Source organism: Anomalospiza imberbis, chromosome 2, assembly GCF_031753505.1.
Source record: "Anomalospiza imberbis isolate Cuckoo-Finch-1a 21T00152 chromosome 2, ASM3175350v1, whole genome shotgun sequence".
Lineage (NCBI taxonomy): Eukaryota > Metazoa > Chordata > Aves > Passeriformes > Viduidae > Anomalospiza > Anomalospiza imberbis.
The window spans coordinates 66,639,712-66,663,810 of NC_089682.1; the positions used below are offsets into that span (position 1 = coordinate 66,639,712).

The 24,099-nt window shown below is 41.8% G+C and overlaps 1 protein-coding gene and 1 long non-coding RNA gene across 2 annotated transcripts in view; both read right to left on the reverse strand.

Moving 5' to 3' along the window:
• Positions 1–10,222, reverse strand: part of HEPHL1 (hephaestin like 1) — a 32,719-nt gene extending 22,497 nt beyond the window's left edge. Inside the window, exons 1-3 of the mRNA XM_068181494.1 lie at positions 10,025–10,222; positions 1,401–1,645; positions 422–634 (exon numbers count right to left, since the gene is read on the reverse strand). Coding sequence (XP_068037595.1) covers positions 422–634; positions 1,401–1,645; positions 10,025–10,194 — 628 coding nt within the window. The 5' untranslated portion in view covers positions 10,195–10,222. The remainder of the gene's footprint in view (positions 1–421; positions 635–1,400; positions 1,646–10,024) is intronic.
• Positions 10,223–16,306: 6,084 nt separating this feature from the next.
• LOC137469099 (uncharacterized) lies at positions 16,307–21,157 on the reverse strand. Its single transcript, XR_010996340.1, has 3 exons — positions 18,767–21,157; positions 17,357–17,400; positions 16,307–16,820 (listed from the first exon to the last, which is right to left on the reverse strand). It is a non-coding gene; the product is annotated as an uncharacterized lncRNA (long non-coding RNA).
• Positions 21,158–24,099: the final 2,942 nt, after the last annotated feature.

Here is a 24,099-nt window from a genome sequence, read left to right on the forward strand (position 1 = left end):
TGGAAAAAATTACAAAGATTGGGCTTTCAAATATATAAATGCTAATGCCAAATTCACCCACCCAACTCTAATTTGATTTCCTGAGCAATAAGTCCATTGTTCATCCTGAAACTTCCTCAGTTTGGGAATACTTATTTTTGGTCTTGGCCATGAAGGGATGGTCACAGAGCATGCTGCAGTCCCTCCACCAGCCGAGGCAAATCTATTGTGAAACCATAGGGGAGCAGGAAGGGGGTTGTCCCAGAGCTACAATACCTACCCTGGGATGCTCCTGGAATGGCCCATCTATTCCTTGCCCCTTTTTATGGGCTATGTAGGGATAGACTCTAGACCATCATGTTTAAACCTGTAAGCAAAAATGACTGTTAAGATGCCAAGCTTGGCAGAGGGGCTTGCTCTATCAGTGTTTCTAGCTCAGTACCTTTTTTACACACCAGCAGAGGCCCAATTAAACCAGATGCAATATCTCTTGGTGTGTCAATGTGAGAATGGTAAATCCAAGTCAAGCAGTTTGAGTCTGCCAAAGTTGGGGAATAATCTTTCCTTACTGGCCATGTGTATGTGTAATTTCCACCAGGAACAACAAAGTCGTCCTCTTTGCTTTTACCGCCAGTTCCATCAGGGTAAAGTGCTCCTAATACATAAAAAGGAAAAAGGAAGACTTTAGCCATACCCTAGTTGTTTTTGTTAAAAAAATGTGTACTTTATTCTATTTTAACTTGTATTTATAAAATAATAGCAGCATTCACTAATACAGAATCATTGAGAAATTTTGAAAAAACTCAGAATTTCTGTCAATCTGATCACAAATATATTGGGAGTTAAAATAAATTTTTATTGGTAGATAAACCTTTAAAAATTCATTAACAGGCTCTATTTCTTCCTAGTCTCTTCACTCTTATCAGTCATCTAGAATTTTGTCATCTAACAGTGTGTATTTTTTTACAGGAAACTGATGAAAATGCCAACTGTAGGCACATCCACACAATCCTCTAACAAAAATATACATGCATAGGTCTGGAATTCTGAAAATTAGATCATGTCTGTTATAGGCTAAAAGAGAGGAAAACAGTTGCAAGAACTCCATCTATTCAAACAGACTAGAGGCAGAAGGAAGGAGGGAAGATGTTTTGGTGAGTTATGATTCAGAAAAATAATTCAGGCAAAAAGACCCATCTAACCTGTTTCAGTACTGGGTTTATGAATGTTCATGGCAAAAAGTTTTGAGATGAGGCTGTTACTGGTTTTAGTCATCAGCTGCAATTACTAATGAGTTTATGAGAGGGTGATCTAAAGTCCTCTGATGTCAATGTCAATAACAATAAATACTGGGACAGACTTGTAGCCATGATATTAGTTACTCCAGGGAAAAAGAGAGGAAAAGGCAAGCCAGATTTTACCTTCAGAGTCCTTGTCATAGAAGACCCCATGTGGGTGCACAGAGTATGGGCGGGAAGCAAAGTTTTTCAGATGGATGATAAAGACATCCTCTTCTTCTGCCTTCAGGACTGGGCCAAGGAACCCCAGCCATGCTGCTTTGGGGATCTCCTGGGAGTAAGTGTCATCCGTGAATTGCCTAAAAATAGCCTTTTTGTACACACGTCCTATCCGGTTGGCTCCTCTTGTTGCATACACGCTTGCAAACCTGGCGTCAGGAAGGGAAAATTTGAGAGACAGTAAACCTATCTTAAGAACTGATCAAATAACTGGTGCTTGCAGTGCAAATAAATAGTTCTCTGGGACACATCTCACGGCTGGTGGAATTGAGTTCAAGCTCAGGAGTACATCAGGATGGGACTAGCAGGGCCCAAGCCCCTTTCTGTACAGTAACAACCATCCCGCTTGCAGGTTTGGTCTTTAGCACAGTTGCTCCAAGCCTTCATTGAGGACCAGCCACTCAAGCCTCAAGCTGCTCAATTTTAACAGCTTCTCCCTCTTTTGAAGGTTTGAAACCTCACCTCTGAAAGCATGACTGTTCAGAAGGAAAATAAAACAAAATTAAGATTTTCCAAAAGCCACTAAGAGAGATTCTAATCAACCAGCTCAACTCCCTGGAAAAGTAGCATTAAATGTATTTTGCATGAAATGTATAACTTCCACATTCCAGAGTCTATGTTTATAGCAACTTCAAGTGAAGGAGAACCCACCATATGGTCAGTGGTTAATACATTATGGCTTTTAAATACCTGCTCCCTTCGAAGCCTAAATTGCATTTGCAGTCTAATATCATCCAGCTCCACACTCCAACCACTGGCTCGAGTCAAGTTCTTTCTCAGATCAAAGGAGCCACATACCATCAGAAACTTCTTTTTTATGCAGACACTTGCATAAGATTTAATTAATTGACTAAATTGCCTCCTGCCCTTCTTCTGGACAAACCAAGCACACTGACACTCTTTATGCCACAAATGCTATGCAAAGCTCTCTTTTGAAAGCAAGTATTTATCTATCTCTGTTGAAGTCTGAACACAAGAACTCACACAATAGGCAAGTAATATTCCAGCTAGGGCCAGAGATGCTCCCAGTCAGTATTTCTTACATAACTGGGAATCAGTTTTGCCCTTTTAACTATATCATAGTGATGACCCATGTTCATCCTATCTGTGATGATATAAAATCAATTTTTTAATTCTCTCCATGTTATAGCTGGTAAATATGATATACAATCTTCATCACAAATTATAATACTCAATAAAGGCAAAAATTAGACCCTTTGCTACATAGCAAGCAAGGTACTGTATGGCCAATTTCACCATAACTGACCATGAGCTTTTCTATCCCCTGAAGATTCATTGAACTTTCATGCTTCCTAAAAAACTCATTAAAAAGCTAACTAAATTTTCCTGAAGTATCACTGGCAGAAATAAAGCAATTTCATATTTATTGTGAGGTTTTTGACTGGCGAATTCACTTGCTTCACCAATTTTGTTTAGATTCTTTTGTGAAGTGCAAGCAACCGAAGTGATGGATGTCACATAAGTTGAAAGGCATGATTTGCTTTAAGTTCTTCACCACAACATCCACTTCTCCCTCTACCCAAACCTTTCTGTGTTTCTGTGATTTCTATGACACCATGATACACAACATCCCTCACCTGTGGTCATTACACCTCCACGATCACTGTCTAAAACACACCCCTGAAATAATCCAGATATAAAAACCTCCAAAAAAGTACACTTTTCCATTTGAAATGTGCACTTTATAAGAAGCCACAAGTTTTGGCAGCAATTAAAACATTGTCAATGATATTGCTGGGGCAGAAACAGTGGGGTAGGATCGGGGGGAAGGGGCAGAAGCTTCTCATTCTGCTTTTTCATAGAATAGCATATGCTGGATAAATACACCCCAAAAGCAGGGTTAAGAAATGAGTTGCCAGGAAATCTGGATTTTCAGTGAATTAGAAGGTCTGTAGTCTGTGGACATAGCAAGACCTGGCAAGTCACACCACATTCACCAAGGAGAAGATACCTTTTATTGCCTGGGGGAAGAGCTGCTACCAGAGTGTTTACCACAGAGCAGAAGGTGGTGTCAGTAGGAGTGCAGTGTAAATGCACAAGCTTCCTTACCTCATGGCAATGTATTCACATGGTTATCCCTAATTCGAATTATGAATTGATTTTTTTAATAGTTTATAAGAAATTTTCTGTAGAAAAATATCAAATCAATTTTTTCAGAAAGTCCCTATTTTCAGGAGATATTTTTCATCAGGTTTTTTTTTCCAATTTCACCATCCACTAAATATTTTGGTGCAACGGCACCATGCTTTTGCCATGATGACAGTGTCTTTATGTCCAGACAACATTGCACACTCTTTCATAACACCTCTGGGATACACTGTCTTTTCGGAAGAAGGAGAATTGTACCGCAGAAAAACGCACTTCTTAGTCAGGCTTTGTTAAACGCTTCACATGAACCTAGCTCCTTTAAATGCATAGATTGTGATCCCAAAATCCAGTTAGTTGTCAAAGTTCAAGAAATTACCATGAGAAAACCCTCTAGGCTTAGGCACTGAGAAAGTCTCAGTGCCTAAAGCTATGCTATAATATCTGGATCTGTGCTTGCCTTCTACTTAAAGCCATCTAGAAGTCAGGAAAAGTCTTTTAGTGGCAGCTTTCTAAAAGGAGGACTATTCAAATGGGTGCAATGGGTATCAGCTGTAGCCAGTCACAGTGTAGGTGATGCTCTGTGTGTACAGAGATGTATTTTCAGCACATCCTTTCAGTTGCCCTCAGTACCTGAAAACAGAGCACTCAGGTTGTTGTGAGTCCCATTCTAGGTGCCCAGGCTCTCCCATTTCATCCAGGAGGATTTGAAAGGCCCACCTCAGCCTTCCCAAGTAGCTGGTAGCTCCGTGCCTCTTCACAAGTGTTGCTGTGCTTCACATTGCAGTGCTTGAAGTCCTTTTACAGAAGGAATATCCACACTGGACCTAATGCCAAAATGTTTCCTATCTGTTATTCCTCTCTTGTCACAAGAACACAAATCTTCTCCCTGCCTCTTCATATTCTCCTGCTCACTTCAAACTGCTTCATCCTCCTGGTGGCTTTGTGATAGCTTCTGTCTGAACCTCTTCAATCTTTCTGATCATGTGCATATGTAAGAGATGCTCCTCTAAATTTTAACTATTTCCCTCCAACTCAGTTGTCAGCCTGCACTTCATGTGCATAAAGTCATGATGCTTAGACAGCCTTTCTTCCTACAGTAAAGGAGAATACTACATCCTCTGGGGCAGTACCCATGCAAACTTCCTAAATTCCATTTCATCTCCTATGGTCAGGCCAGTCTTGAGGTTACATATAGAGATAAGCAGGTTTGCAAATTGGCATAAAAAGTCTTGTTCCGACAGAGAAAGACAAGCAAATCCTGCCTTCATTTCTGTGTCTGATTTCATTTTGGTGCTTGACCCCTCTCATCATTTCCAAAGCTCCAAGAAAAGTTGGAAATGCACCTGAGTGGAACAGGGAATTATTAACAGGGAATTAACTCTAGTTCTTTAAAGTAAGTGTAAGTGTAAGCATAATTACAGAAATCCAGTTCCCTGCAACGACAAGCAATACAAATCTTCCACAGAAAGAGTAAAACAAGAGTGTCATCTATATTCTACTTCAAATCAAGACTAGACATGCAAACAATCTGCCATTTCCACGTAGAACCTTGTGTGAAGTGTAATTTCTACACCCATTTCTTTTATCACACAGAAGATGTTTTGCCATAATTTTAACAGGGTTTGTGCTACCTTTGATCTGAAGGCTACAACCTAACAGAGGTTATGTTTTCCAAGAGGTGCTTACATTAGCCAAGCAAACAGCTCTTCAGTAGCCTGGAGACAGATCCTCACAGATACAATTTCAAAGCCTCCTGAGATTGTTTACTGCTGTAATCACCACCGAATGCCAAAATATATATCAGAATAACTACTAGATGTGGAGTCCCGAATTTTCTTCTGTGGTTAACTTTCTCACTAGCTACTGTACACTCCTGGATGCAAATGCATGCAAATGCAAAATTTCTTTTTATTGTCATTGTTCCATTAAAGTCTCATAGACTTTACACTCATAACTATTTAAACAACCATCTTTATGGGTTTATTCCCTAAAATCTGTAGATGGTGAAACCTTCCTTACTCTCCACACTCTTTACATACTCTGTCTTTGGGTTTATAACCATTTTATTTCCTCAAAGGTCCTGATTTTTCCTGTGGCTGAAGTAAGCCATGGCAGTGCCAGGATAGGGTTCCAGACTGCCACAATTGTTTTAACCCCTGGGTCACGTAACCTGTTCAAGGTAACTCCAAGAAACCATGACTCCCATGCCCAGGCCAGTGCAATGTCTGTGCTTGAGGGATGGCCAGGGAAGGGGGACGAGTGGTGCCAACTCATCTTTTTAAATGGTGCCCTGACCACAAAGCGTCGAACAACAAAGCTGAGTGTCCTCAAAAGACTGAGATGCAAAGCCCTCAAAGGATGTTTTTAGGCTTTTTCTGACCCACATGAGCCACAGAGGTCAATAAAATCCATGAAATCTTAGATGAGGCTCTGAGGTGTCACTGGTGTGGTATGGCAGCTTCCCTCCTACAATAAACTTGCCCCCAAAGTCGGTAACAAAGCTCCTCTCAGGCTTCAATAAAGCCAGGATTTCACCTCAAATACCCTTTTGATGTTGACCCTTCCCACAATTATCATCTCTGCTGTTGCAATTGGGTTATTTGGCCTCATAATGACTCAGCCATTAGTGTAGCATCTGTGACGACAGTTTCACGGTCATTTCTCTGGGTGGGATCTCCTCACAGGCAAATTGCACAAACTGTGTTTGATGCTGTGCTAACAAAAAACACCCGTTAGTGTTGGTGGGTGAAAGACTTGGCCCAGATAAATAAACGTAGGATTGGTGGCCTAAAGAGAAGCGATGAGCTGCTCCATCAGGCAAAACTCACTAACATCTACCACCAGTAGAGCAAGATTTAAGAGTCTGTCATATAAACTCATATCAAGGTAATTTCAAGGGATTATCAACTAAACTTTTACCCTGAGGGCTGAGCTACAGTGGGGAAAGAATGACTGGTGGATGTCAACCATAACACCTAGGTATATTCTCCTCTTGAAAGGCCATTTTCCATGTGACCATTAAAGAAAGCAGAAAACATCCAAGCTCACCCTCCTGCAGCATCAATACCCATGCCCTAACTCACAAAATCTCACAGGGATCTGCAGCACATCCAGCAGCACTGACAGCACTTGCACCCTGTGTGTCTAGTCCAGCATGGTCTGATGATGTCAGCACCAATTATGTCAGGTGGGAAGGGACACTGACCCCCTTCACAGCTCACCTATGCTCAGTGGCCGTAATCTGGACCTGTGATTTCCAAAGCCCTGTGTGCTCCAGAAAATGTAAGTTTAACTTCTGAAGGGAGAACAGAGTGAAATGTCTTGGTTTTACTGACAACACTCCAAATTATGAGAATTAGTAGAACAGCTTGAGGCCTCAAGCTTAGACAAGACAAAGGGAAGAGGTGAACAGCCTCATTAGTCTTTTTGCTTTAAAATTACTGATGTTCAGCAAGATACCTGTGCAAGCAGCAGGCTGGCTCTGGAGCACTGCAGTATGACAAGGCATAATAAAAATTATCATCCAAGCAGAATAATTCTGCTAAGACAGGGCTCATTTGGGCTAATCAGCTCTGATGAGAGGCAGTCTTTTCAGCTCACACCCAGGCAGGTTCTGATGCAGCACTAGGATTCCTGACTCCGGAGGCAGCTCGCTCAGCACCAGCACAGCAGGAACTGAGCATCATAGTTGTGTCTGGTGCCAGAATCTGCTCACCTGGTTTCTAGCCCTATGCTTCAGCTACCAAAGCCCCCTTTATCCTCTTTACTACTAAAAACGAAAGGCTGAGGAAGAGATTATTGACTTTGGCAAGCAACACTGAAAATCGTCTCTTAAACGTCACAATCTGATCCAAGTAATGTAACACTTTCCATTGCACACTTGCTAACGCAGGATTTTCATTAAGTACTGAGGAATAAGTGGTTTTGATTATATCTCTGTGGGCTAGCTGGAATCAAAGGGTACATTCCTTTTTGTGTATGCACCAATTCTTTTAAAGATAATCGGCATGTCTGCAACCTCTTTATCTTCACTTTGCTCTCAATAAAACTGGGACAGTGCCCCATCAGATGGGTGCTGTGAGGATGCTTCACAAGGTGAGAAGTGCTTGGCTCAGCCAGCCTGAGTGTTGCTGCTTGCAGAACAGAGATGGCTCGAAAGGCATTCCAATCCCTACCTGGAAACTGATCCATAAACTTTGCTTATGGAACTACTTTTTTTATAATATCCATAGGAACCAATTAATTAACTGAAAAGTAGCCCATTATTATACTGTTTTAAATTTACATTAGAGATTATCCTAAAGAGCTGAATAGTCAAAATAGCTATTTCTGGTTCACTATTTAACCCACATGCTTATGCGGACACTATTATTCCAGAATACAGCACTTTATCCTGGCTCAACTCAATACAGTTTAAAAGTGGAGTAAAATAACAAAAATCACTTAATTATTTTGCATGTAGGGAGTTCGTGGCAAACATCTCCCCAGCTTTGAATGTGTACTCTAGATTAAAATCCTCTGTGGGTAAACCTTTCGAAATTAGCATTCTGTAATTATTACATTGCCATGATGATTGAAGACATAAAGTATCTTCCATCCCTGTGTTGCCAATTAGTAAAAAAAAAAAATGCATTTATGTCACAAACTTAAAAGTAAATGTGACACTTGATGTTCAGGAAGCACAAAGTGCACACAGCCTCAAAAGTACAATTTATAGAACAGATTCCAATCTCTCTGTCATATCTCTCTATTGAATACCTCTCCATTGAAGTGGATTTTTAAGTAGCTGCTCTTCAGTTAATGCTGAACTACTCTGTAGTGAGAGATCTTCTAGTTTATTGAGTGGAGAAAGTTAGCCTCTGCTATAAAGACTAGTAAAGTGAGAAATTCAGGTATTTAATATAAATGAAGAATAATTTTGCCAGTAAAGCTTGTTTTCATGGGCTGAGAAAAAACTATTACCCTTAATTCTACCTATAAATGTAATACCTATTGACTTGGATGCCACCTGGGACCTCTAGCTATGAAAAGCTTAAGCATAAATTTGTGTTGAAAAATAAATCTCTTTCTCATCTCCTTCTTGTGACAAAATAGTTTCTTTTATGAAATTCATCTGAGAGTGATTCTGAAATTACTTACCACTAGAGACATGTCCAGACTTGCTTGGGATTTCCTGAAAAGTCAGAACATACATTTCCATTTCTAGCTTCTGGGATGCAGTAAGCCTCCAAACCTGGTACAGAGACCAGGACCTCCTCACTTCCTCACAACTCCCACTCCAATCCCAAGGCTAGACACTGAGGAGGGATCCCCAAAATACCTCTAGTGTGTCAAAAATATCAATGAAATGTTACAGAAATTCCCACATATTTGAATCCCATCATGTAAGAAGCAATGGTTTTAAACAAAAAGAGAGCCAATTCAGATGTAAGAAAAACGTTTTTAACAATGAAGGTGGTAAAACACCAGCACACATTGCCCAGAGAAGTGGTGGATGCCCCATCCTTGGAAGCATTCAAATTCAGCTTGGATGTGCCTCTGAGCAACCTGACCTAATTGAAGATGACCCTGACCATGGCAGGGGAGGTGAACGAGAGGACCTTTAAAGGTCCCTTCCAACCCAAATCATTCTTTAGACAGGCATCAGGCATCGGAGCCATCTCCATCCAACATCCTGGCCAGCTCTCCTGCTCTAGGAGGAACACACAGCCAGCCGCAGCCGTGTGGGCATGAGAGCAGACACCTGTTTCACTGGCCAAGGCACGATTCATCACAGCGCTCACCTGCACTCCCCAGTTTCAGAGATCACCAGGAATTCTGTCTGACCATTCACTGTTGTGTATCTATGCACTTATCTATACACATTTCCAAAATGGAAGTCCTCACAGTTGTATGGGACACATACAACACAATGGAACTTGTCCTATTCGTAGGTACTATACACACCTGAATTTCATAATATCTTACCAACTTTCCCAAATTTTATCAGGGAAAATACTTAATATTACATAATATGCCAGTAAACAGAGGTTTGTGTTTTACTGCAAAGAGTGTGCTTGGTTATAGCAAAGTTGCAGTTTGCTTTTTGATACCAAGTCCCAGGGATACCTGCATCTCTATGAAATACAGGTAGGGGATTTTGAGCCCATACCTGATGCTTTTTTGACAAATATCAGTTCATTAACATCCTCTTCAAATACATGCTATCACCTTTCTTAATCAACCCCAATGGAAGAGAAATCAATCAAAGTCTACTCCTGCCTTGAAACTGAATTCTCACCTATGACAACATCATCAGAATAACAACAAGGAAAAGCCAAGGGCGTCTTAAGACATTTGCAGCAAAATTACCACATTAACCAATTTTGTTTCGGAGTTGTTGGTACATCTCCAGCTTATCAAAGCCCCCAGTCACTTACTTGTCCTCTAAGAGGCTTTGCCCTGTGATCAGATTTTTCCCAGATGGTGCATAGTCCCAGTTCTCTTCCACAATCCCAAGGTAGTAAGTTCTGGTCTTTGCTTCCACCAGCGCCCACAGCCAGAGGAAGCCCAGGGCGCGGAGGCAGCCACCGCACTGCGCGGGAGGCATTTGTGGTGGTGACTGCGAGGCTGGCACGGGCAGGCAGCAGCAGGATGCACCACAGGGAGCTCACCCCTCCCTCCCTCACAACTCTCAACAAGTTATAAATAAGGAAGGGACAGAGCAAAGCTCCTCCTTTCCAGCAGGTTAGGACTGGGATAGGTAGAGAGCCAGGCTATGCAGAGCAGGGAGAAGGTTGCTGTCATGGCAGGACCTTTGCCAATCCTTTGGTTAGTGAGTAAATCACTCACTTACCTGTCCAGGCTAGAGCCAGTTGGTGGTTTTTAGAAGTCTAGGTGTTTTGTAGTCCTTCTTTTTCCAGACTAGGTGATATGGCATATTGGGGCAGAGGAGGGGTTAGTGGTTTTGACATCCTTGTAAAAACCCTCTTTAAACAAAATTTATTTTAACTTCTTCATCATGTCTGAGATTTCTAAAAATAGGATCTTGTTGTCTTATTTGTTTTTTTTTTTTTTTTTAATGACATAACACTAAGGTATAATCCAGTATTATCAGAGAGAGCAAAAGAATTGGCCAGTACCTCTCTTAATTTTCTGATCTATTAAGACTGCAATTGATTTGAATATATTTAGTTTTAGAGTGCCCAAAATGAGGTACCTTTTTATAAGCATCCCTGGAAATTAGACTCCTTATAAAAATCTTTCCATTTGGACACCTAAGAATTGATGCACACAAAGATCACCTTTTATTAACCCTGGTAATTAATATGCCCACGTAGCTCTCTAGAAAATCACTCCCTTGCTTTATAGTTTAACCTCTTCTAAGAGGATATCTGTGTTACCATCTTGGCAAAGCCCAGTGTAAAGGTATACTTGATAGGATAGGATAGAATATTTTAAACCACTTAGGAAATTTCCCAAAAAATATCATCTAGGTAACAAGACATTTTGCAAAATCATACTGCTCTGTTCCTAATTTTTAAGTGACTACAGGTATAAAATAAGTTGCAGTTCTGGAATAGAGTTCTTGAGACTCGATGCAAGCTTTAACAGTTGTGAAATTCCCCTTTCAGGTCCAGAACTATCTGACCTCTTCCTGTGGAATCTAATGGTTATCCATGATTAGGGATGCAGGAGGCTTCAGAAACAGATTTGGTAGTCACAGGTTTAATGCTGTCCACCAGGATACAGCTCAGTGATGTGAATGATGTTTTATGTGGCAGTCGGGTGAGGTTCACCCTCTGGCATGTGGCAGTGATGGCTACATCTATGGTCAGCTGTGCTGAGCTCCCCTCTCCTCAATTATGTGCAGGTGTCTCTGAAGTCACAAAAAACAACTCAAAAAAAAAAAACAGGGGCTGTTCACAGCAGCCCAGCTCCAGCCACCTGGACCTTGATAGGTCTCATAAATCAAGAGACAAGGCACACAGACACATGCAGTATCGTGCTAAAGAAGCTTTTGGTGGTTTTAGGCTATGCTTTCCATTTCTTTAGCTATGAGGATTGAAAGCCCAGTATATGTGCCAGTCAGACCAAATGTAAAGGGTCAGCTTGACACAGTTATAAAAGCAGGAGTCCCTTGGCCCCCAAAATTCTCTCTGATACATGCTGATGTTCATTTGCTCATGTCAGTTAATCAGTGAACAACGAGGAAGAGGAGAGGTGATAGGACAAAGCAGGTGTTGTGCAACAGGACAATACAGGTGTAGAGAGATCCTGATCCTCAGAGGCAGCACCTACAGTCTTCCTGATATCCTTGGACACCTTGCTGATCTCTTCACTCTTCTGCTGCCAACCACACGGTGCCCAGCCTCTTGTCTTCTCAGTCAGTCTGTATACTCTCTTCCAAAACACTGATACTCACAAGTCATCTTCCTTTTCCACTGCTTTATTGTGTCACTTTGTTGCATTACTCAAATGATGATGACTAAAAGCACTGTGATTCTAACAGGCGTAATTTGAAAGCAAAAGAAAACACAATGACAGTGGGAGCTGAGCTGAGCTCTGCCAGCCCATGGCACAGCCATCGAACGTGCCCCTGGGCTGGGACAGACAGGCCAGCTGCTGGGCTACAAACCTGTGAAAAGGCCAAGGTGACACTTGGAGGTTATCCCACTGTCATCTTTTCACTGGGCCTAGGAATACTTCCACTGCCCAGAGGAGCTCTCCTGAGCCTAGAGGAGTTACAAACTTCATCACCTGTCACTCAAGCACTGGCATTTACAAGAACTCGTGCCTGTTATGCAAATATTCATTGTCATAATGTAGCAAGCATTTGTATTCGAGAAGGAAATATGTTTATTTATAGGGTACTGTGCACTTTGAATGGGATTGTGTGGAGTTCAATTGCTTAAATCAGACATTTGCATGCCATTTAGAGATATTTAAGGACTGGGTACAGGGCCAATGTAATCTACACAATGTTATGACTTCCTGTCTGTGTGCTTTTTTGTAACTCAAGAATTCTGTTTTATTTTTAAATCTCTGTATATGTGGACTAATATAACACAAATGCACCAAGCTAATAGGGAATACGAAGGGGGAGTGTCCAATTCTGAGCTGGCATCTGACTGCATTATAGTCATTTAAATAATAATAGTGCTATGTCCTAGTTTTTCTATTGCTTCTCATGCACCTAGGATTAGGTCCTGGCTGCTTTCTTGTTAGAACAACTCTTTAAAATTCAAATATGAAGTTAATTTATTTGTCTATTACTGTAAAATTTACTTGTGTAACAGGAATGATGTGTAGACATTAGCACCCTATATCAGCAATGTGTTGTAAGTCTGGTAAACGCCTTAGCTTGGCTTCAACACTTAGTAGATCTGGCAACTTGTATACCCTTTGCATCCACACATTAACACTTAATTACCTTGTCGCATCATTAAACCCAGGCACATTTGCATTCCGGGGAGGTGCTGTGGGCGTGACTCAGAAAAAAGATGAAAGAACAGCTGTTTTGCCCTTGCATCAGGAAAATTTCTGGGAAGTTCCCTTCCAAGCAGTGAGGTCATGGGATTAAATTTGTCACTTTGTCCAGTATCCTTTCAGCAAAAGGGTTGGTTGTTGGTTATTCTGAGACTTTCTGTCCCTCTGAAGGCTGAAATTAGAGCATGGCTGGGTTTCAAAGTTTTGCAACGAGAAGCAATGTTCATAGGACCGAAGGGTGATCATCTTGAATACCAGCTTGTAAATGAGCCCTGAAACATGACCAATAGAGCTTTCTTTTCAAGTAAGTCAGGAATTATTGCAAGAATTAGCTTAAGTTACTGCATTAAAGCCCAGACTTGCACTAATGTTAATGATTAAACTAAAATATTTAAGCTGTGATGGCTGTAAGATCAATGAAGAAGATGACAGATGTGCTGACCTTTGTGAGTTCCTTGAAATTAGATCATAGACGAGCGCTTTATTCAGGCTGCCTATAACTGAAGCCCAGCTTTGACTCTCCATTGAGCAGATGATGAGCTGATGTTCATGCAGATTGTCTACTCTGTGATTGTCTACTCTGCTTCCTCTGCTTCTTCTTTATAGTAGTAGTTCCCATTCATAGCTGGTCCTTCCTGGTGCCTCTGCTGTGTTGGTTTGTGTCTCCATTGCAATTCAGGTTGGGGAATTAGTCTTGGTTTCCAGCATTATATTACCCTCAGTTAGTATTGCCACCACCCCTGGAGCTGTGCCTGTAGTGACTATCCCAAGGTGACAAAGAGTGTCTCTGATACATCTGGGAACCAAACCCTCCTAAGTTTTGCATCGGCCTTTCAACCAAGACATCCTCTCCCTTCATCAGTTGTCCCATTCTTTCCAGACACAAACACGCATTAAATGTAAAAGTCTCTTTGTATATCACTTAAAACCAGTTTCTATTGCACTTTAAAAAATTTTTCTGAGTTGCAGCAGTAGTGAACAGAATATAAACCTCACATTATCTTGGGGAGTCACACAAGGTGCATGTGAATTACTTGAATCTTTTGAGTTCACACTGAAAAGTCAGAAATCTCAAAAGGCATTCAGAATTTCTGTTTAGAGTTCTGGATAGGACTTTGGTGAGAAAGGCTTCCTTGGAAGCCTTGCACAGTATTTCCCTGGAGCATTCCAAGTCTGAGAACTGAAACTGTTGGAGATAGAAGGACAAAAAAGCTGCTTGAACTCCAAGAATAACAAGGATCTACTATCAATGAAGATATTAGAAGTGCAGCTATATCCCATATTACACATGACACAGTGAATCTGACTCACATCTGCCCAGAAGTCTTTGTGGCAGGATGGAAACTGAACCCATCCCTCCAGATTCCCATGTCAGAGCCCGCACGGCTCCCTGGAGTTGCCTTCCAGCCATTTGGGCCCAGTCCATGCACCCAGCTCAGGGTCATAGTTGGGCATTTACCACAGTGGTTGTCTGGAGATCATTAGCGCAAAATAATTTTCTCTGTTCATCTCTGTGTGGACAGTCTTCTTGCAGAACAGCTACTTTGTTACATTACCAGTTGTTGACAAATCTTGAGGCAAGGTGTGAAATGGAAAAAAGGGCCTCTGTTTTATCAGAAGCAGCATACAGATCCTTTATTTTCTGTCAAGGTTTTGAGCCAAACCCAGTATCTCTCACACCACCAACAAAATATGATAACATAGATTAATTTAGATTTCAGAGAAACAAATTATACATTTGTAAAAATCCCCTAAAGATATTTCAATTTGAAGAGTGTAAAGGAATGCAATGATGAGAAGAAAGGCATTTAGATGTGCACTGAAAGGAACTGCAAGCTTGGAGAGATTACAATAAATTGCCAAATAGGCTGGGCAAGTACAAATTGTTCATCCTTAAGAATCATTAAAACAAAGCTAAAAAAAGTAAGTTTTGATCCTATTTAAGAGAAGCTTCTTGTGTGTGGTAACTCATGTAAATCTGCATTGTTAAAACAAGGTTAATACCTCGACAGAACTTCAAGGTACATTATTTATGAGTTTCCATGGAGTGGTATTGTAGCACTCAACAAACATGAAAGAGCTTTAACGTTACATCAGCACTGTGGGGCAGAACATGTTTATTAACCCTATTATACAAATGAGGAAGGAGGAAGAGTACACAATGTCCAGATCCTCATGAAGCAAGGCCACTTGGTCTCTTGACTCCCTGTCCAGAGCTGGGAGCAAGGCAACAGCCCTCCTGGCCCCCAGGCTTTCCCCTGAGCACAAGGCTGGTGGAGATCAGGGTCTTGCTGGACTTCCAGTGTCTGTGGAAGTGATGCTGTGATTGGCTGCATGATGAAACTCTTTCACACACACCTTTGCTGCTTGCCAGCAGGGAGGGCCAGTGCTGAGGTCCACCTGAGCTCTCCTCCAGGCAGCTCTGCTGCCTGTCCAGCCTCCTCTAGTCACCCCGTGGGCATCATGGGATCCTCTTCCATCACGTCTCCTGGCACTGACCTACTTACTTACTTACTCTAGAGGATATGTGACCCTTTTGTTTTCCTCCTATGAGATCATTGCCTCATTTTCTCTCTGGGTAAATAGGGGAGGTAATAAACCACAGCACTGGAAACCTAACCAGGACTATTTAAAGCAGGTAGCAGAGAAGAAGGTATCAAGCATTGTGAGCAGAAAATAAAGAACTGATGTGACTGCATCTGCTCAAGTGGCTTCAAACTGTTGCAAACTCAATTCTGACAGGCAAACCCATCCCCAAGAGTGATATTAAATTGCCTATTCCAAGCAGGATTGTGACATTTTGCTTAGGGTCTGTTGATTAAATGGGAGGGTGTCATATGAAACGGAGGAGCTGACAGGAGTTACCTGACGTCCAGACAATTTCTTCTGGCCAGTTTCTCGGCTGGAAAGGAGAAAATGTGGAAAATGTCACAACCTTGTGGAAACATGGATGATTGCCCACAGTGAAATCATGTGATTTATGGGATATGCTGCCAATTATTAGTGTCTTTCATCTGACTCTACAAAGTTTTGCAATAAGGAGCAGCCCTTGCTCTTCAGTGACTCTGATACTTCCTATTTGATCGAGTCTGTGTTAAAGCCTGACAGCCATTCCTGGAATGGAAGCCTTTCAAGTCTGATATTAAAAAGGAAAATAATTTCAGCAGCATTAGAAATTCCATAGTCTATGGAAAAAAACCTCTCTCATCCACTAGCCCAGTTACCACTTTGAAGAGTTTGCTGTAGTCTTTCAAAACATCACCTGCCTTTGTTTCATAATTTCATGTCAGTACCAGATCTTACATAGTTGATCCTGAGAATTTCTTCCTTTCCCCTGCTGATTACAGTCCTGGGAGTTGCAGAGCACCCTTGTTTTAACAGAGATCTATTTAAGACTCCAGATTTGGGTCAGGACTGTCAGCATCTTTCTTTGCAAGAAAGGGCTGCGAAGACTATGGCAGGGCCTGGTAAGCCCACACATTGTATATAAGGCTGGTCAAATTTGCCACCAAAAGGGTTATCAAGTGAAAGGCAGCACAGTGCAAACCTGGCTGCACCACCCCTGGTTCCAAGCTGAAGTGTTTCTGTGCTGGGGGCCACTTACATTTCTGAAAATCAGGACTAATTCAGAGTCACTCTGGCTTTCCCAACATGGTGTCAACAAAACTTCCTTTTTTCCCAGTCCGCGTTAGTTGTTCAAATGGTAAACGTCATGAATGACAGTGCCTGACGGGCATCCTCCAGCTCCTGCAGGGCGGATCACACAGCTCCACAGCCTGTATGTTTTGGAAGTAAAAAGTGGACATCAAACCCCACCTTTGGACACCTCAAAAAGCAGCCTGAGCCTCCAAAATGCTGAGCAAGCTTCCCAAATGGAGGAAACGTGGTTTCAGCTGACTAACTGTAAGCACTCAGTTAGCTTAGCTTCTCCTCCTGTGTGCTCATCTCAAAGTGGGGATGATTACATCTGACTCCCTCTCCAGGTATTTGGAAGCTAATTTAGTTAATGCTTGTCAAGCACTTTCAGGCCTTCAGATGAAAGGGGCCGCAGATAGGCAAAGCACTGCTATTACTATTAATTATTTCTATTGTGCAAGGAGACTTGAAAGCAGCAAGAGTGATGATTACTCGCTTCCTTTACAAGTGTCAAGACACAGCGCAAATACACAGACGGGGATCCTCCCCGCCCTGAGGTGCTCCTAATCTCACCAGCCAGATCAACCAGACAAAGAGCGGGGAAGGGAGCACAAACCCAGACAAGAACAATGCCTGTAGTGACTTACCGCACATGGGTCGGGTTTTGCAACAGCTGCTTTTTACAAGTGGCCTGTTAGCCAAAGAAAGCACAATATTACTGTTCTGAGGTATTTAAAAATCTCAAGTCAGCATCTCAAAAATGGAAAAGTTTTTCATAAAAGGTAGTAAATGAAAACTCTCCTTGTTTGCCCTCTAATTTTTGGGCAAATCAAGCTTTGAAGTTTTTCTTTGCAGTCATGAGCACTGAAAATATTTCATTAATAAAGAAGTCAAAGCTATCCACAAACAATTTGAAATATTTGGATAGGTAGAACAAATTCCTGGTGGTAATAGATTGCTGTCAATCAACTGCTCAGCAGGAAGGAAGTGAGCTTGGTGACAGCTCATCCCTCTTCCCTCCCATGTACCCAGTGAGTCTCTAACAATTAGTTTTCATTCTCCCCAAAGTGCCAGGAGGCTGGGTGTTAGAAGGAGCTTGCATGCAGTGATGAGATGCTCCACAGTAATTTGTTCCTTTATCTAATGCCTGACAAGACAGGCAGAAGTAAAAAAACCCATGTGGGTCCCAGACAGATGCTGAACACTCTCACACGTGACTGTGACAGGGCTGGCGCTGGCTCGGTGGAGGGAGTGGGAAACATGACCAAGGCCAGATGCTCTGGGATGAGAGGTGCCAATCTGAGCCATCACACCTTTCCTTCAGAATGTGAAGGGTTGCAGAGGCAGATCCTGGGTCAGGGAGTACCAGGCTAGCCCACGGGTCAGGCATTGCATCCCTCACCTCCTTCAGGGTCTGTTTCAACTCGTCGGTGGAATGAGTTTGTAGCTGGATCTGCAATGTCCTGGATGAATCCAGCAATTGCTGAACCTTCCTCTGACTGCTGTATGAATCCAACTGGCGTTCTTGTTTGCTTTTTCCCACTTAAAAGCATCCAGTCCGTTTAATAACAGCTACTGAACATGCTTGGGACAACATCAGATGGATTTTTCTTTTTTTAATTTATCATGGGATGAGGATGCCTGATGGAAGACTCCACCAGACATGTGCTTTAATTAAACTATTGAACTATTCTTAAAAGAATCCCAGCCTCTCTCAAAAAGCAATTCTTCCAATGAAGAAGCAGCTGTATTTATTGGAGATCATAGGGAAATGCCTTCTTATCTCATTAAGCATGTCAAGAATATTAAAAATAGGTTTAAAATGCTGAACCAGCTGTCTTCCATAAACTGCTTCTGTTTTCCAGGGCTTCATTTCATCCTTGGGCTCCTCCAAGCTCCCTCTAATGGCCATCGACATCGTGGGTCATTGTCCCCCTGTGCCATTGCAGGGGAGCCACACAGGCGGGAAGTCCCGGCGCTGCACAGGGCGAGATGTGCCCCCTGGATGAGGCCCTCCAGGCTTTTGCTTTGGCAATGTGTGTGGCTTCATCTCTCACCCAGCTTCTTTATAACCCTGTCTCCACCCAGTATCTTCCCTCTTATCACTTCCAGGTATTCTTGCCTTTCTCCCAGCCTCTGGAGTCTTGCCATCATCACAGAGTTAATGCAGGTCTTGCCCTTAGCTCAGCTCAGGCCCACACCTAATATAAAAAATGGATTACACCACCAAGGAATGACATGAGCATAGTCCACACAGTTTGTTCATTTTTAAGTCTTGCTTTTGGATCTCTTCCTCATGCTGGCTCAGGAAGGGCTACCTGGACCTACCATGCCCGGACAGCTTTTGAATATTTCCAGGACTGGAGATTATATATCTCCAAGGATGGGGACAGACAGTTCACCCCTTTTCAGAAAGGACCTTTAATTATGTCTGCCTAGTTTTACACAAGAAAAAAATGCCTGCAGTCCACTTTCCTCAACATCCCCTTACCCTCAAAAAAGCCTTGAATCTGCCGTTCAGTGGACATAGAAACAGTAAAGAATAAATAATTTGAGGATGAAGATTGCTTAATTTCTGGGAATATCTGGGATGTGTTTGTCTGTGAAAGCAGAGAATCCCTTTCAGGAACCAATCCAGTGCTAAGAAATACCTGAAAGCGCTTTCCACTTAGGGAAATATTGACTTAATTGCCTCAGGCCCTTCTGCTACATATGTGGATATTTTAAATAATATCCTATCCCACAATGGATGCAAACAACTAACAGCTTTGGAGTCAGCAAAGGGATGGATTGTCCTTTCTTCAACCAGCCAGCACCAGCTGGAAAGAAACAAACCTCAGGATCTGAAAACCAGCTGCATTTCCAAAGGCTTATCCAATTTTCCCACATATTTTCATTTCTCTGAAACAGGCAAAGTAAGTAGTAAGTACTTCTACTAGCAAGCAGTAATTCTGGCTACAAACCTGGCCTCATGCATGTTCAAAACATCACAAATACGCACACAGAGCTAGTATTGATTTTCCTTTTTTTCCTTTTGGCACAAAACCAGATGGAGATGGGGAACGATTGGATAGTGCCCCTTGCAATAACAAAACACTTAATGGTCACTTCTGACCTCCTGGGTGTTGCCCTCCTCTTTCATTCTGGTGGGAGTCAGATGCCCCAGGTGCCTTAGCCTTGCATGGAAATTTGTAATCTCTTTCAAGTTACCTGGATAAGCTACATCTCTCAGTCTGACCAAAACCAGCACTCTGGACTAGAGAAACCTTCCCTCCTGACACTGTCAAGCATCTATAAAAAATAAAATGAGCATTTTTTGACAAACCACATACTTCTTCAGCATATACCCAATATTTGTTCTTCATTACTGAAGACTTCCTAAGAAACCTGGAGCAGTTCAGGGCAAGAGAGGAAGGGAGAAGGATCACCAATAAGATTTCTCCTGTTTGCTCAGGTAAATAGGGGCATTTTCCAGTCAGTACAACTTTTAGCTCCTAATTCACCCTCTCCCTAAGCACATTCTTGGGCAAACCCCAGTGTCAAAATATATGGATGAAAAATGCCTTTCAGCCAAAACCAGAAAGAAGTGTTGCATGAAACCAGCAAAATGAAAGCACAAACCTCTAATTATTTTAATATTGGATAGTGACTGTGTTGTTCTGTGTTGGGAGTACAAACAACCCTTGGCCACAGGTCATAGTCCATTGCTATTATAGAAATCATTGGGGTTGGTACAGTGCTGTCCCTGGGCAAACCACTCAGATAATTAAATAAAACAAGCTTTGTTATAAATCATATGAACATATGTACACACAAGCGAGCAATGGATAATGCTTTGTTGGATGGGCAGAGCTCACTGGGTGTTGTCTCAGGACCATTCTCCTCACCCCAGAAGGCGCTTCTGCAGAGGATTGACTGTGCCACCCTGGGGTCACATAGTAACTGATAATGACGGGGCTTATTCTCAAAGCACTGTCTCTTGGTAGTGGTGCAAGTGTCCCCAGAGGCAATGATGTGTGTGCTGCCCTTGCAGGGGGAAAAGTGTGCTTAGCAGGATGTCATCTCAGGGAGCTGAGAGAGTCTATCTAAGTGTGTAGGAAAGGGGATTACACATAAAAGGAGAGACAAGAGAAAATAAACAAGCAGGGGGGAAATGAAAAATAGGTAAAACAGAAAAGCAGGAACAATCCATCCATGTGACTGTTGTTGCTACAAAGTGCATGTTCAGCATATGCTGTGTGTTGGGACCACCAGTGCATGATGGTGAAATGCAGCGAATACACTCCCCAAGAGTACAGAGAGCCTATTTCAAAATTTGTCCAGAATAACTTCCATTCCCCCTCTTCAAACCCGTAGGTATCCTTAATATAAAAACCTTAACTTGCACCACTCAGCCATTAAAAGTGGTTGTTTTCTGGCTGTCTCTGATCTGATTCAAGTAATGAGCCTTTTTTTACTGAACTGTTTCTCAGCTTCCTCAATTGTCTTGCTGTGCAATCAGCTCTTTGTGGCCTGGGTCATGAAGGTCTTGGATACTTCAGATAAAGGAAAACCTGAATAATGCTGGTAGTGTCATTTCCATCTTCCTGTTTCTACCTTAACAGAGCATCTGCATGCTCCTGGATACAGGCAGGCAGGTTCAGCTGGGCACCTGCTGCAAGAGAAACAGGGGCAGCTGGCGCTCCAGGCCAGGTTACCTGCAGTGCCAGGACTTTCTGAGAGCCAGCTCATCTCAGAAAAGGCTTCTTAACAGCAGTTAAAATTCCTAACAGCAGTCTGATCTCAGGAAAATCAACCTGCCTTTCACTCAGTTGAAGGGAACATTAACAGCAAAGTGTCACAGGAAACAGCACCAAGAAATAATTTGTGTCAAAATGGAATAAATTAAATTGAGTGGAGTGCCACTGTGTACTCAGATAAAAGCTGTGACTTCAGAGCAATCACTTAAGTTTTGTACAAGAATAGATGGGAACAGAGCTCCTTGCTCCTTTTTCCACATCATATCAACAGCAAATAGGCCATTTTCCTTAGTGCGCAGCAGCCGTGCTCCAAATGAGGCAGATCAATTAATAGAGTAAGTAGGCAGTCAGATATGCCCTTCAAAAACCTGCACATGGCAGTAATTCATCAGTTTCTCACATTGCAACACTCAGGGAAATTGTGGGGCTGGAATTGTTTTCATTCCTCTCATGATGAACAAGATTTTTCACATATTTACAGTTCCTTTCTCAATTCCCATGCTACTACATGTAACTGGAAAATTAATAAAGAATTTATGGCTAAAAGGGTAGAAATAAAAGGAGTATCAGAGCTGGTGTACAGTAAATCAATATAATCAGGAGGCATTGATCAGTGGAACACAAAATGTTTTCATTGCCTTAAAAGTCAATATTGCAGGGGGAAAAATAGATGTACACAATCATATACACTCAGCCACTAAACACTTCACAGACAAAGCTTAGTGTTTCTAAGTGTTTTAGAGCTTGCTTGCTTTCAATTCTTTCAGGTGAGTCTGTTGCTTTAGAAAAACAGGTAGGAGTCAGGATGGCTGGTGTTAATACAGATTTTTATTATATTCTTCTTTTTGGCATTCTTCCTGTGCTTCACAATGAGCAGTACTTAGCAGAGAACTCATCAAAGACTGAATGTAGATCCTACTTTATAATGAGCACATCTAAAGATATTCTTGAACCAGTAAGAGAATAGAGTTCAATATAGCTTACTATTATTTTATTTTTTTCTATAGTGACTAAAAGCACTAGTCTTTAGTTAAGCCCCTGAGCACATAAGTGTTATATAAATGTAGATGGAAACACTGAACTTGCCCCAAACAGTTTAAAATCTACATTGTCAATAGACAAACTTTGGAAAGTGCAGAGAAGACAATGAGAAAGGTCAATAAAAGAATGTGTAATGCTGGGGACACATATAGGTGAGAAACTACAGAGGTGAGGTTTGCACATAATCCTGGAGGAGTATGAGCCAGGCAAAACCAGAGAAAAGCAGAATCAAAATGAAGGATGCTGAGCCCAGCTTAGGGTGTTGGGTATGGGAAGATGAGAAAGGTGGTGCCTGAAAAATATTATGGCATTAAAGTCTATAAAAACTCCAAGCAACCAGGATATGAGATTTAGGGGCAGGCTTCATCTTAAGTATCATTATGAAGTTCCCTCATTTGCTTCTTAGCTCTCTACATAAGCTGGCAGGTCCCTCCAGTTGTTCCAGCTGTCAGTGCAAATTGCCATGGTCTTCAAGTTTTTCTAAAGTTAATTCTTTAACTGGTTTAAATGTCAGTAGACCTTGTGCCTTTGTCCTGTCTGGAGATTGTATGACACTTTGTTCCTTTCCCTTGGGGTTGAAGCACTGCCACAAAAGACATGGTTAAAGGCTGTTGCTGCTGATGTCAGTTGACGTTTTAGGCATTGGATTCAGTGAGTTAATTCGGTTTTTCTCCTTGTTACCATTTGCATTTTAATGAAGGTTCTTTGCCTGAGATCCCTGTGAGATCACTAAAGATTTTCACTGGCTGTGAGTTAGTGATTAGTTGGTATGATTATTTATATTAAATATGCAACCAGGGCCTGAATTCCTGGTGCTTTTGCAGTCACTCTGCCATGGTGGTAGTCCTCATGGATGCGATTCATCTGACAACAGATTCTGACAGCTAGATCTGAACAAGTGGTGAGATTCTCTTACCATTAATGATTTACTGTAACCCTACAGTAATTCCTAAAATAGATCTTGCGATTCTTTTCCTTAGAAGCGTCCGTTTCTCTCAGGAGAAACAAGCACAGCCTAGGTTGACATCTACGCCCAAAGTCACATGAGATGAATTCCAGCCTTCACAACCAATCTTTTCCAGCGAGTTTAGAGGATGAAGGTGAGAGGTGAGGATGCAGGTGTTTGTCAGAAAGGGAATGTTTTCAGTTGAAGGGAGGAAACTGGGTATATTCCCAGCACAACTGAGGCCAAATCTGACCTACCAAGTAACATATATATTACTGTGTTTGAAAGTTCAAACATATTTTAATAGTTATTATTATCATCACGTTTTCTACAAAAGAAACTCCCTTTCTCCTCAGTATGATTCTTCTCCCAGTTCAATTTTAATGCCTTAATAATCTTCACTGTGTTTTACATTTCTTGGCCCATTCCTAGTGTCTCTTCTACCTTTATTTTCTCCACTACCAAAGCAAATTTTCAGTTTCCATTCCATATTCCTACTCTCTCCTCTGTGGAATAGTGTGGTTTTTTGTTTCCTTGCTCCCTCCCTTGGTCACATCTCTCTTTTTTCCCCAGCCTGTCTGTCCTTCTTTCTCCTTTTTCTCCTGTCTTACTATGAGTCTTTTACCCTTCCCATCCCCATTCTCCTCACCTAACTCTCCCAATA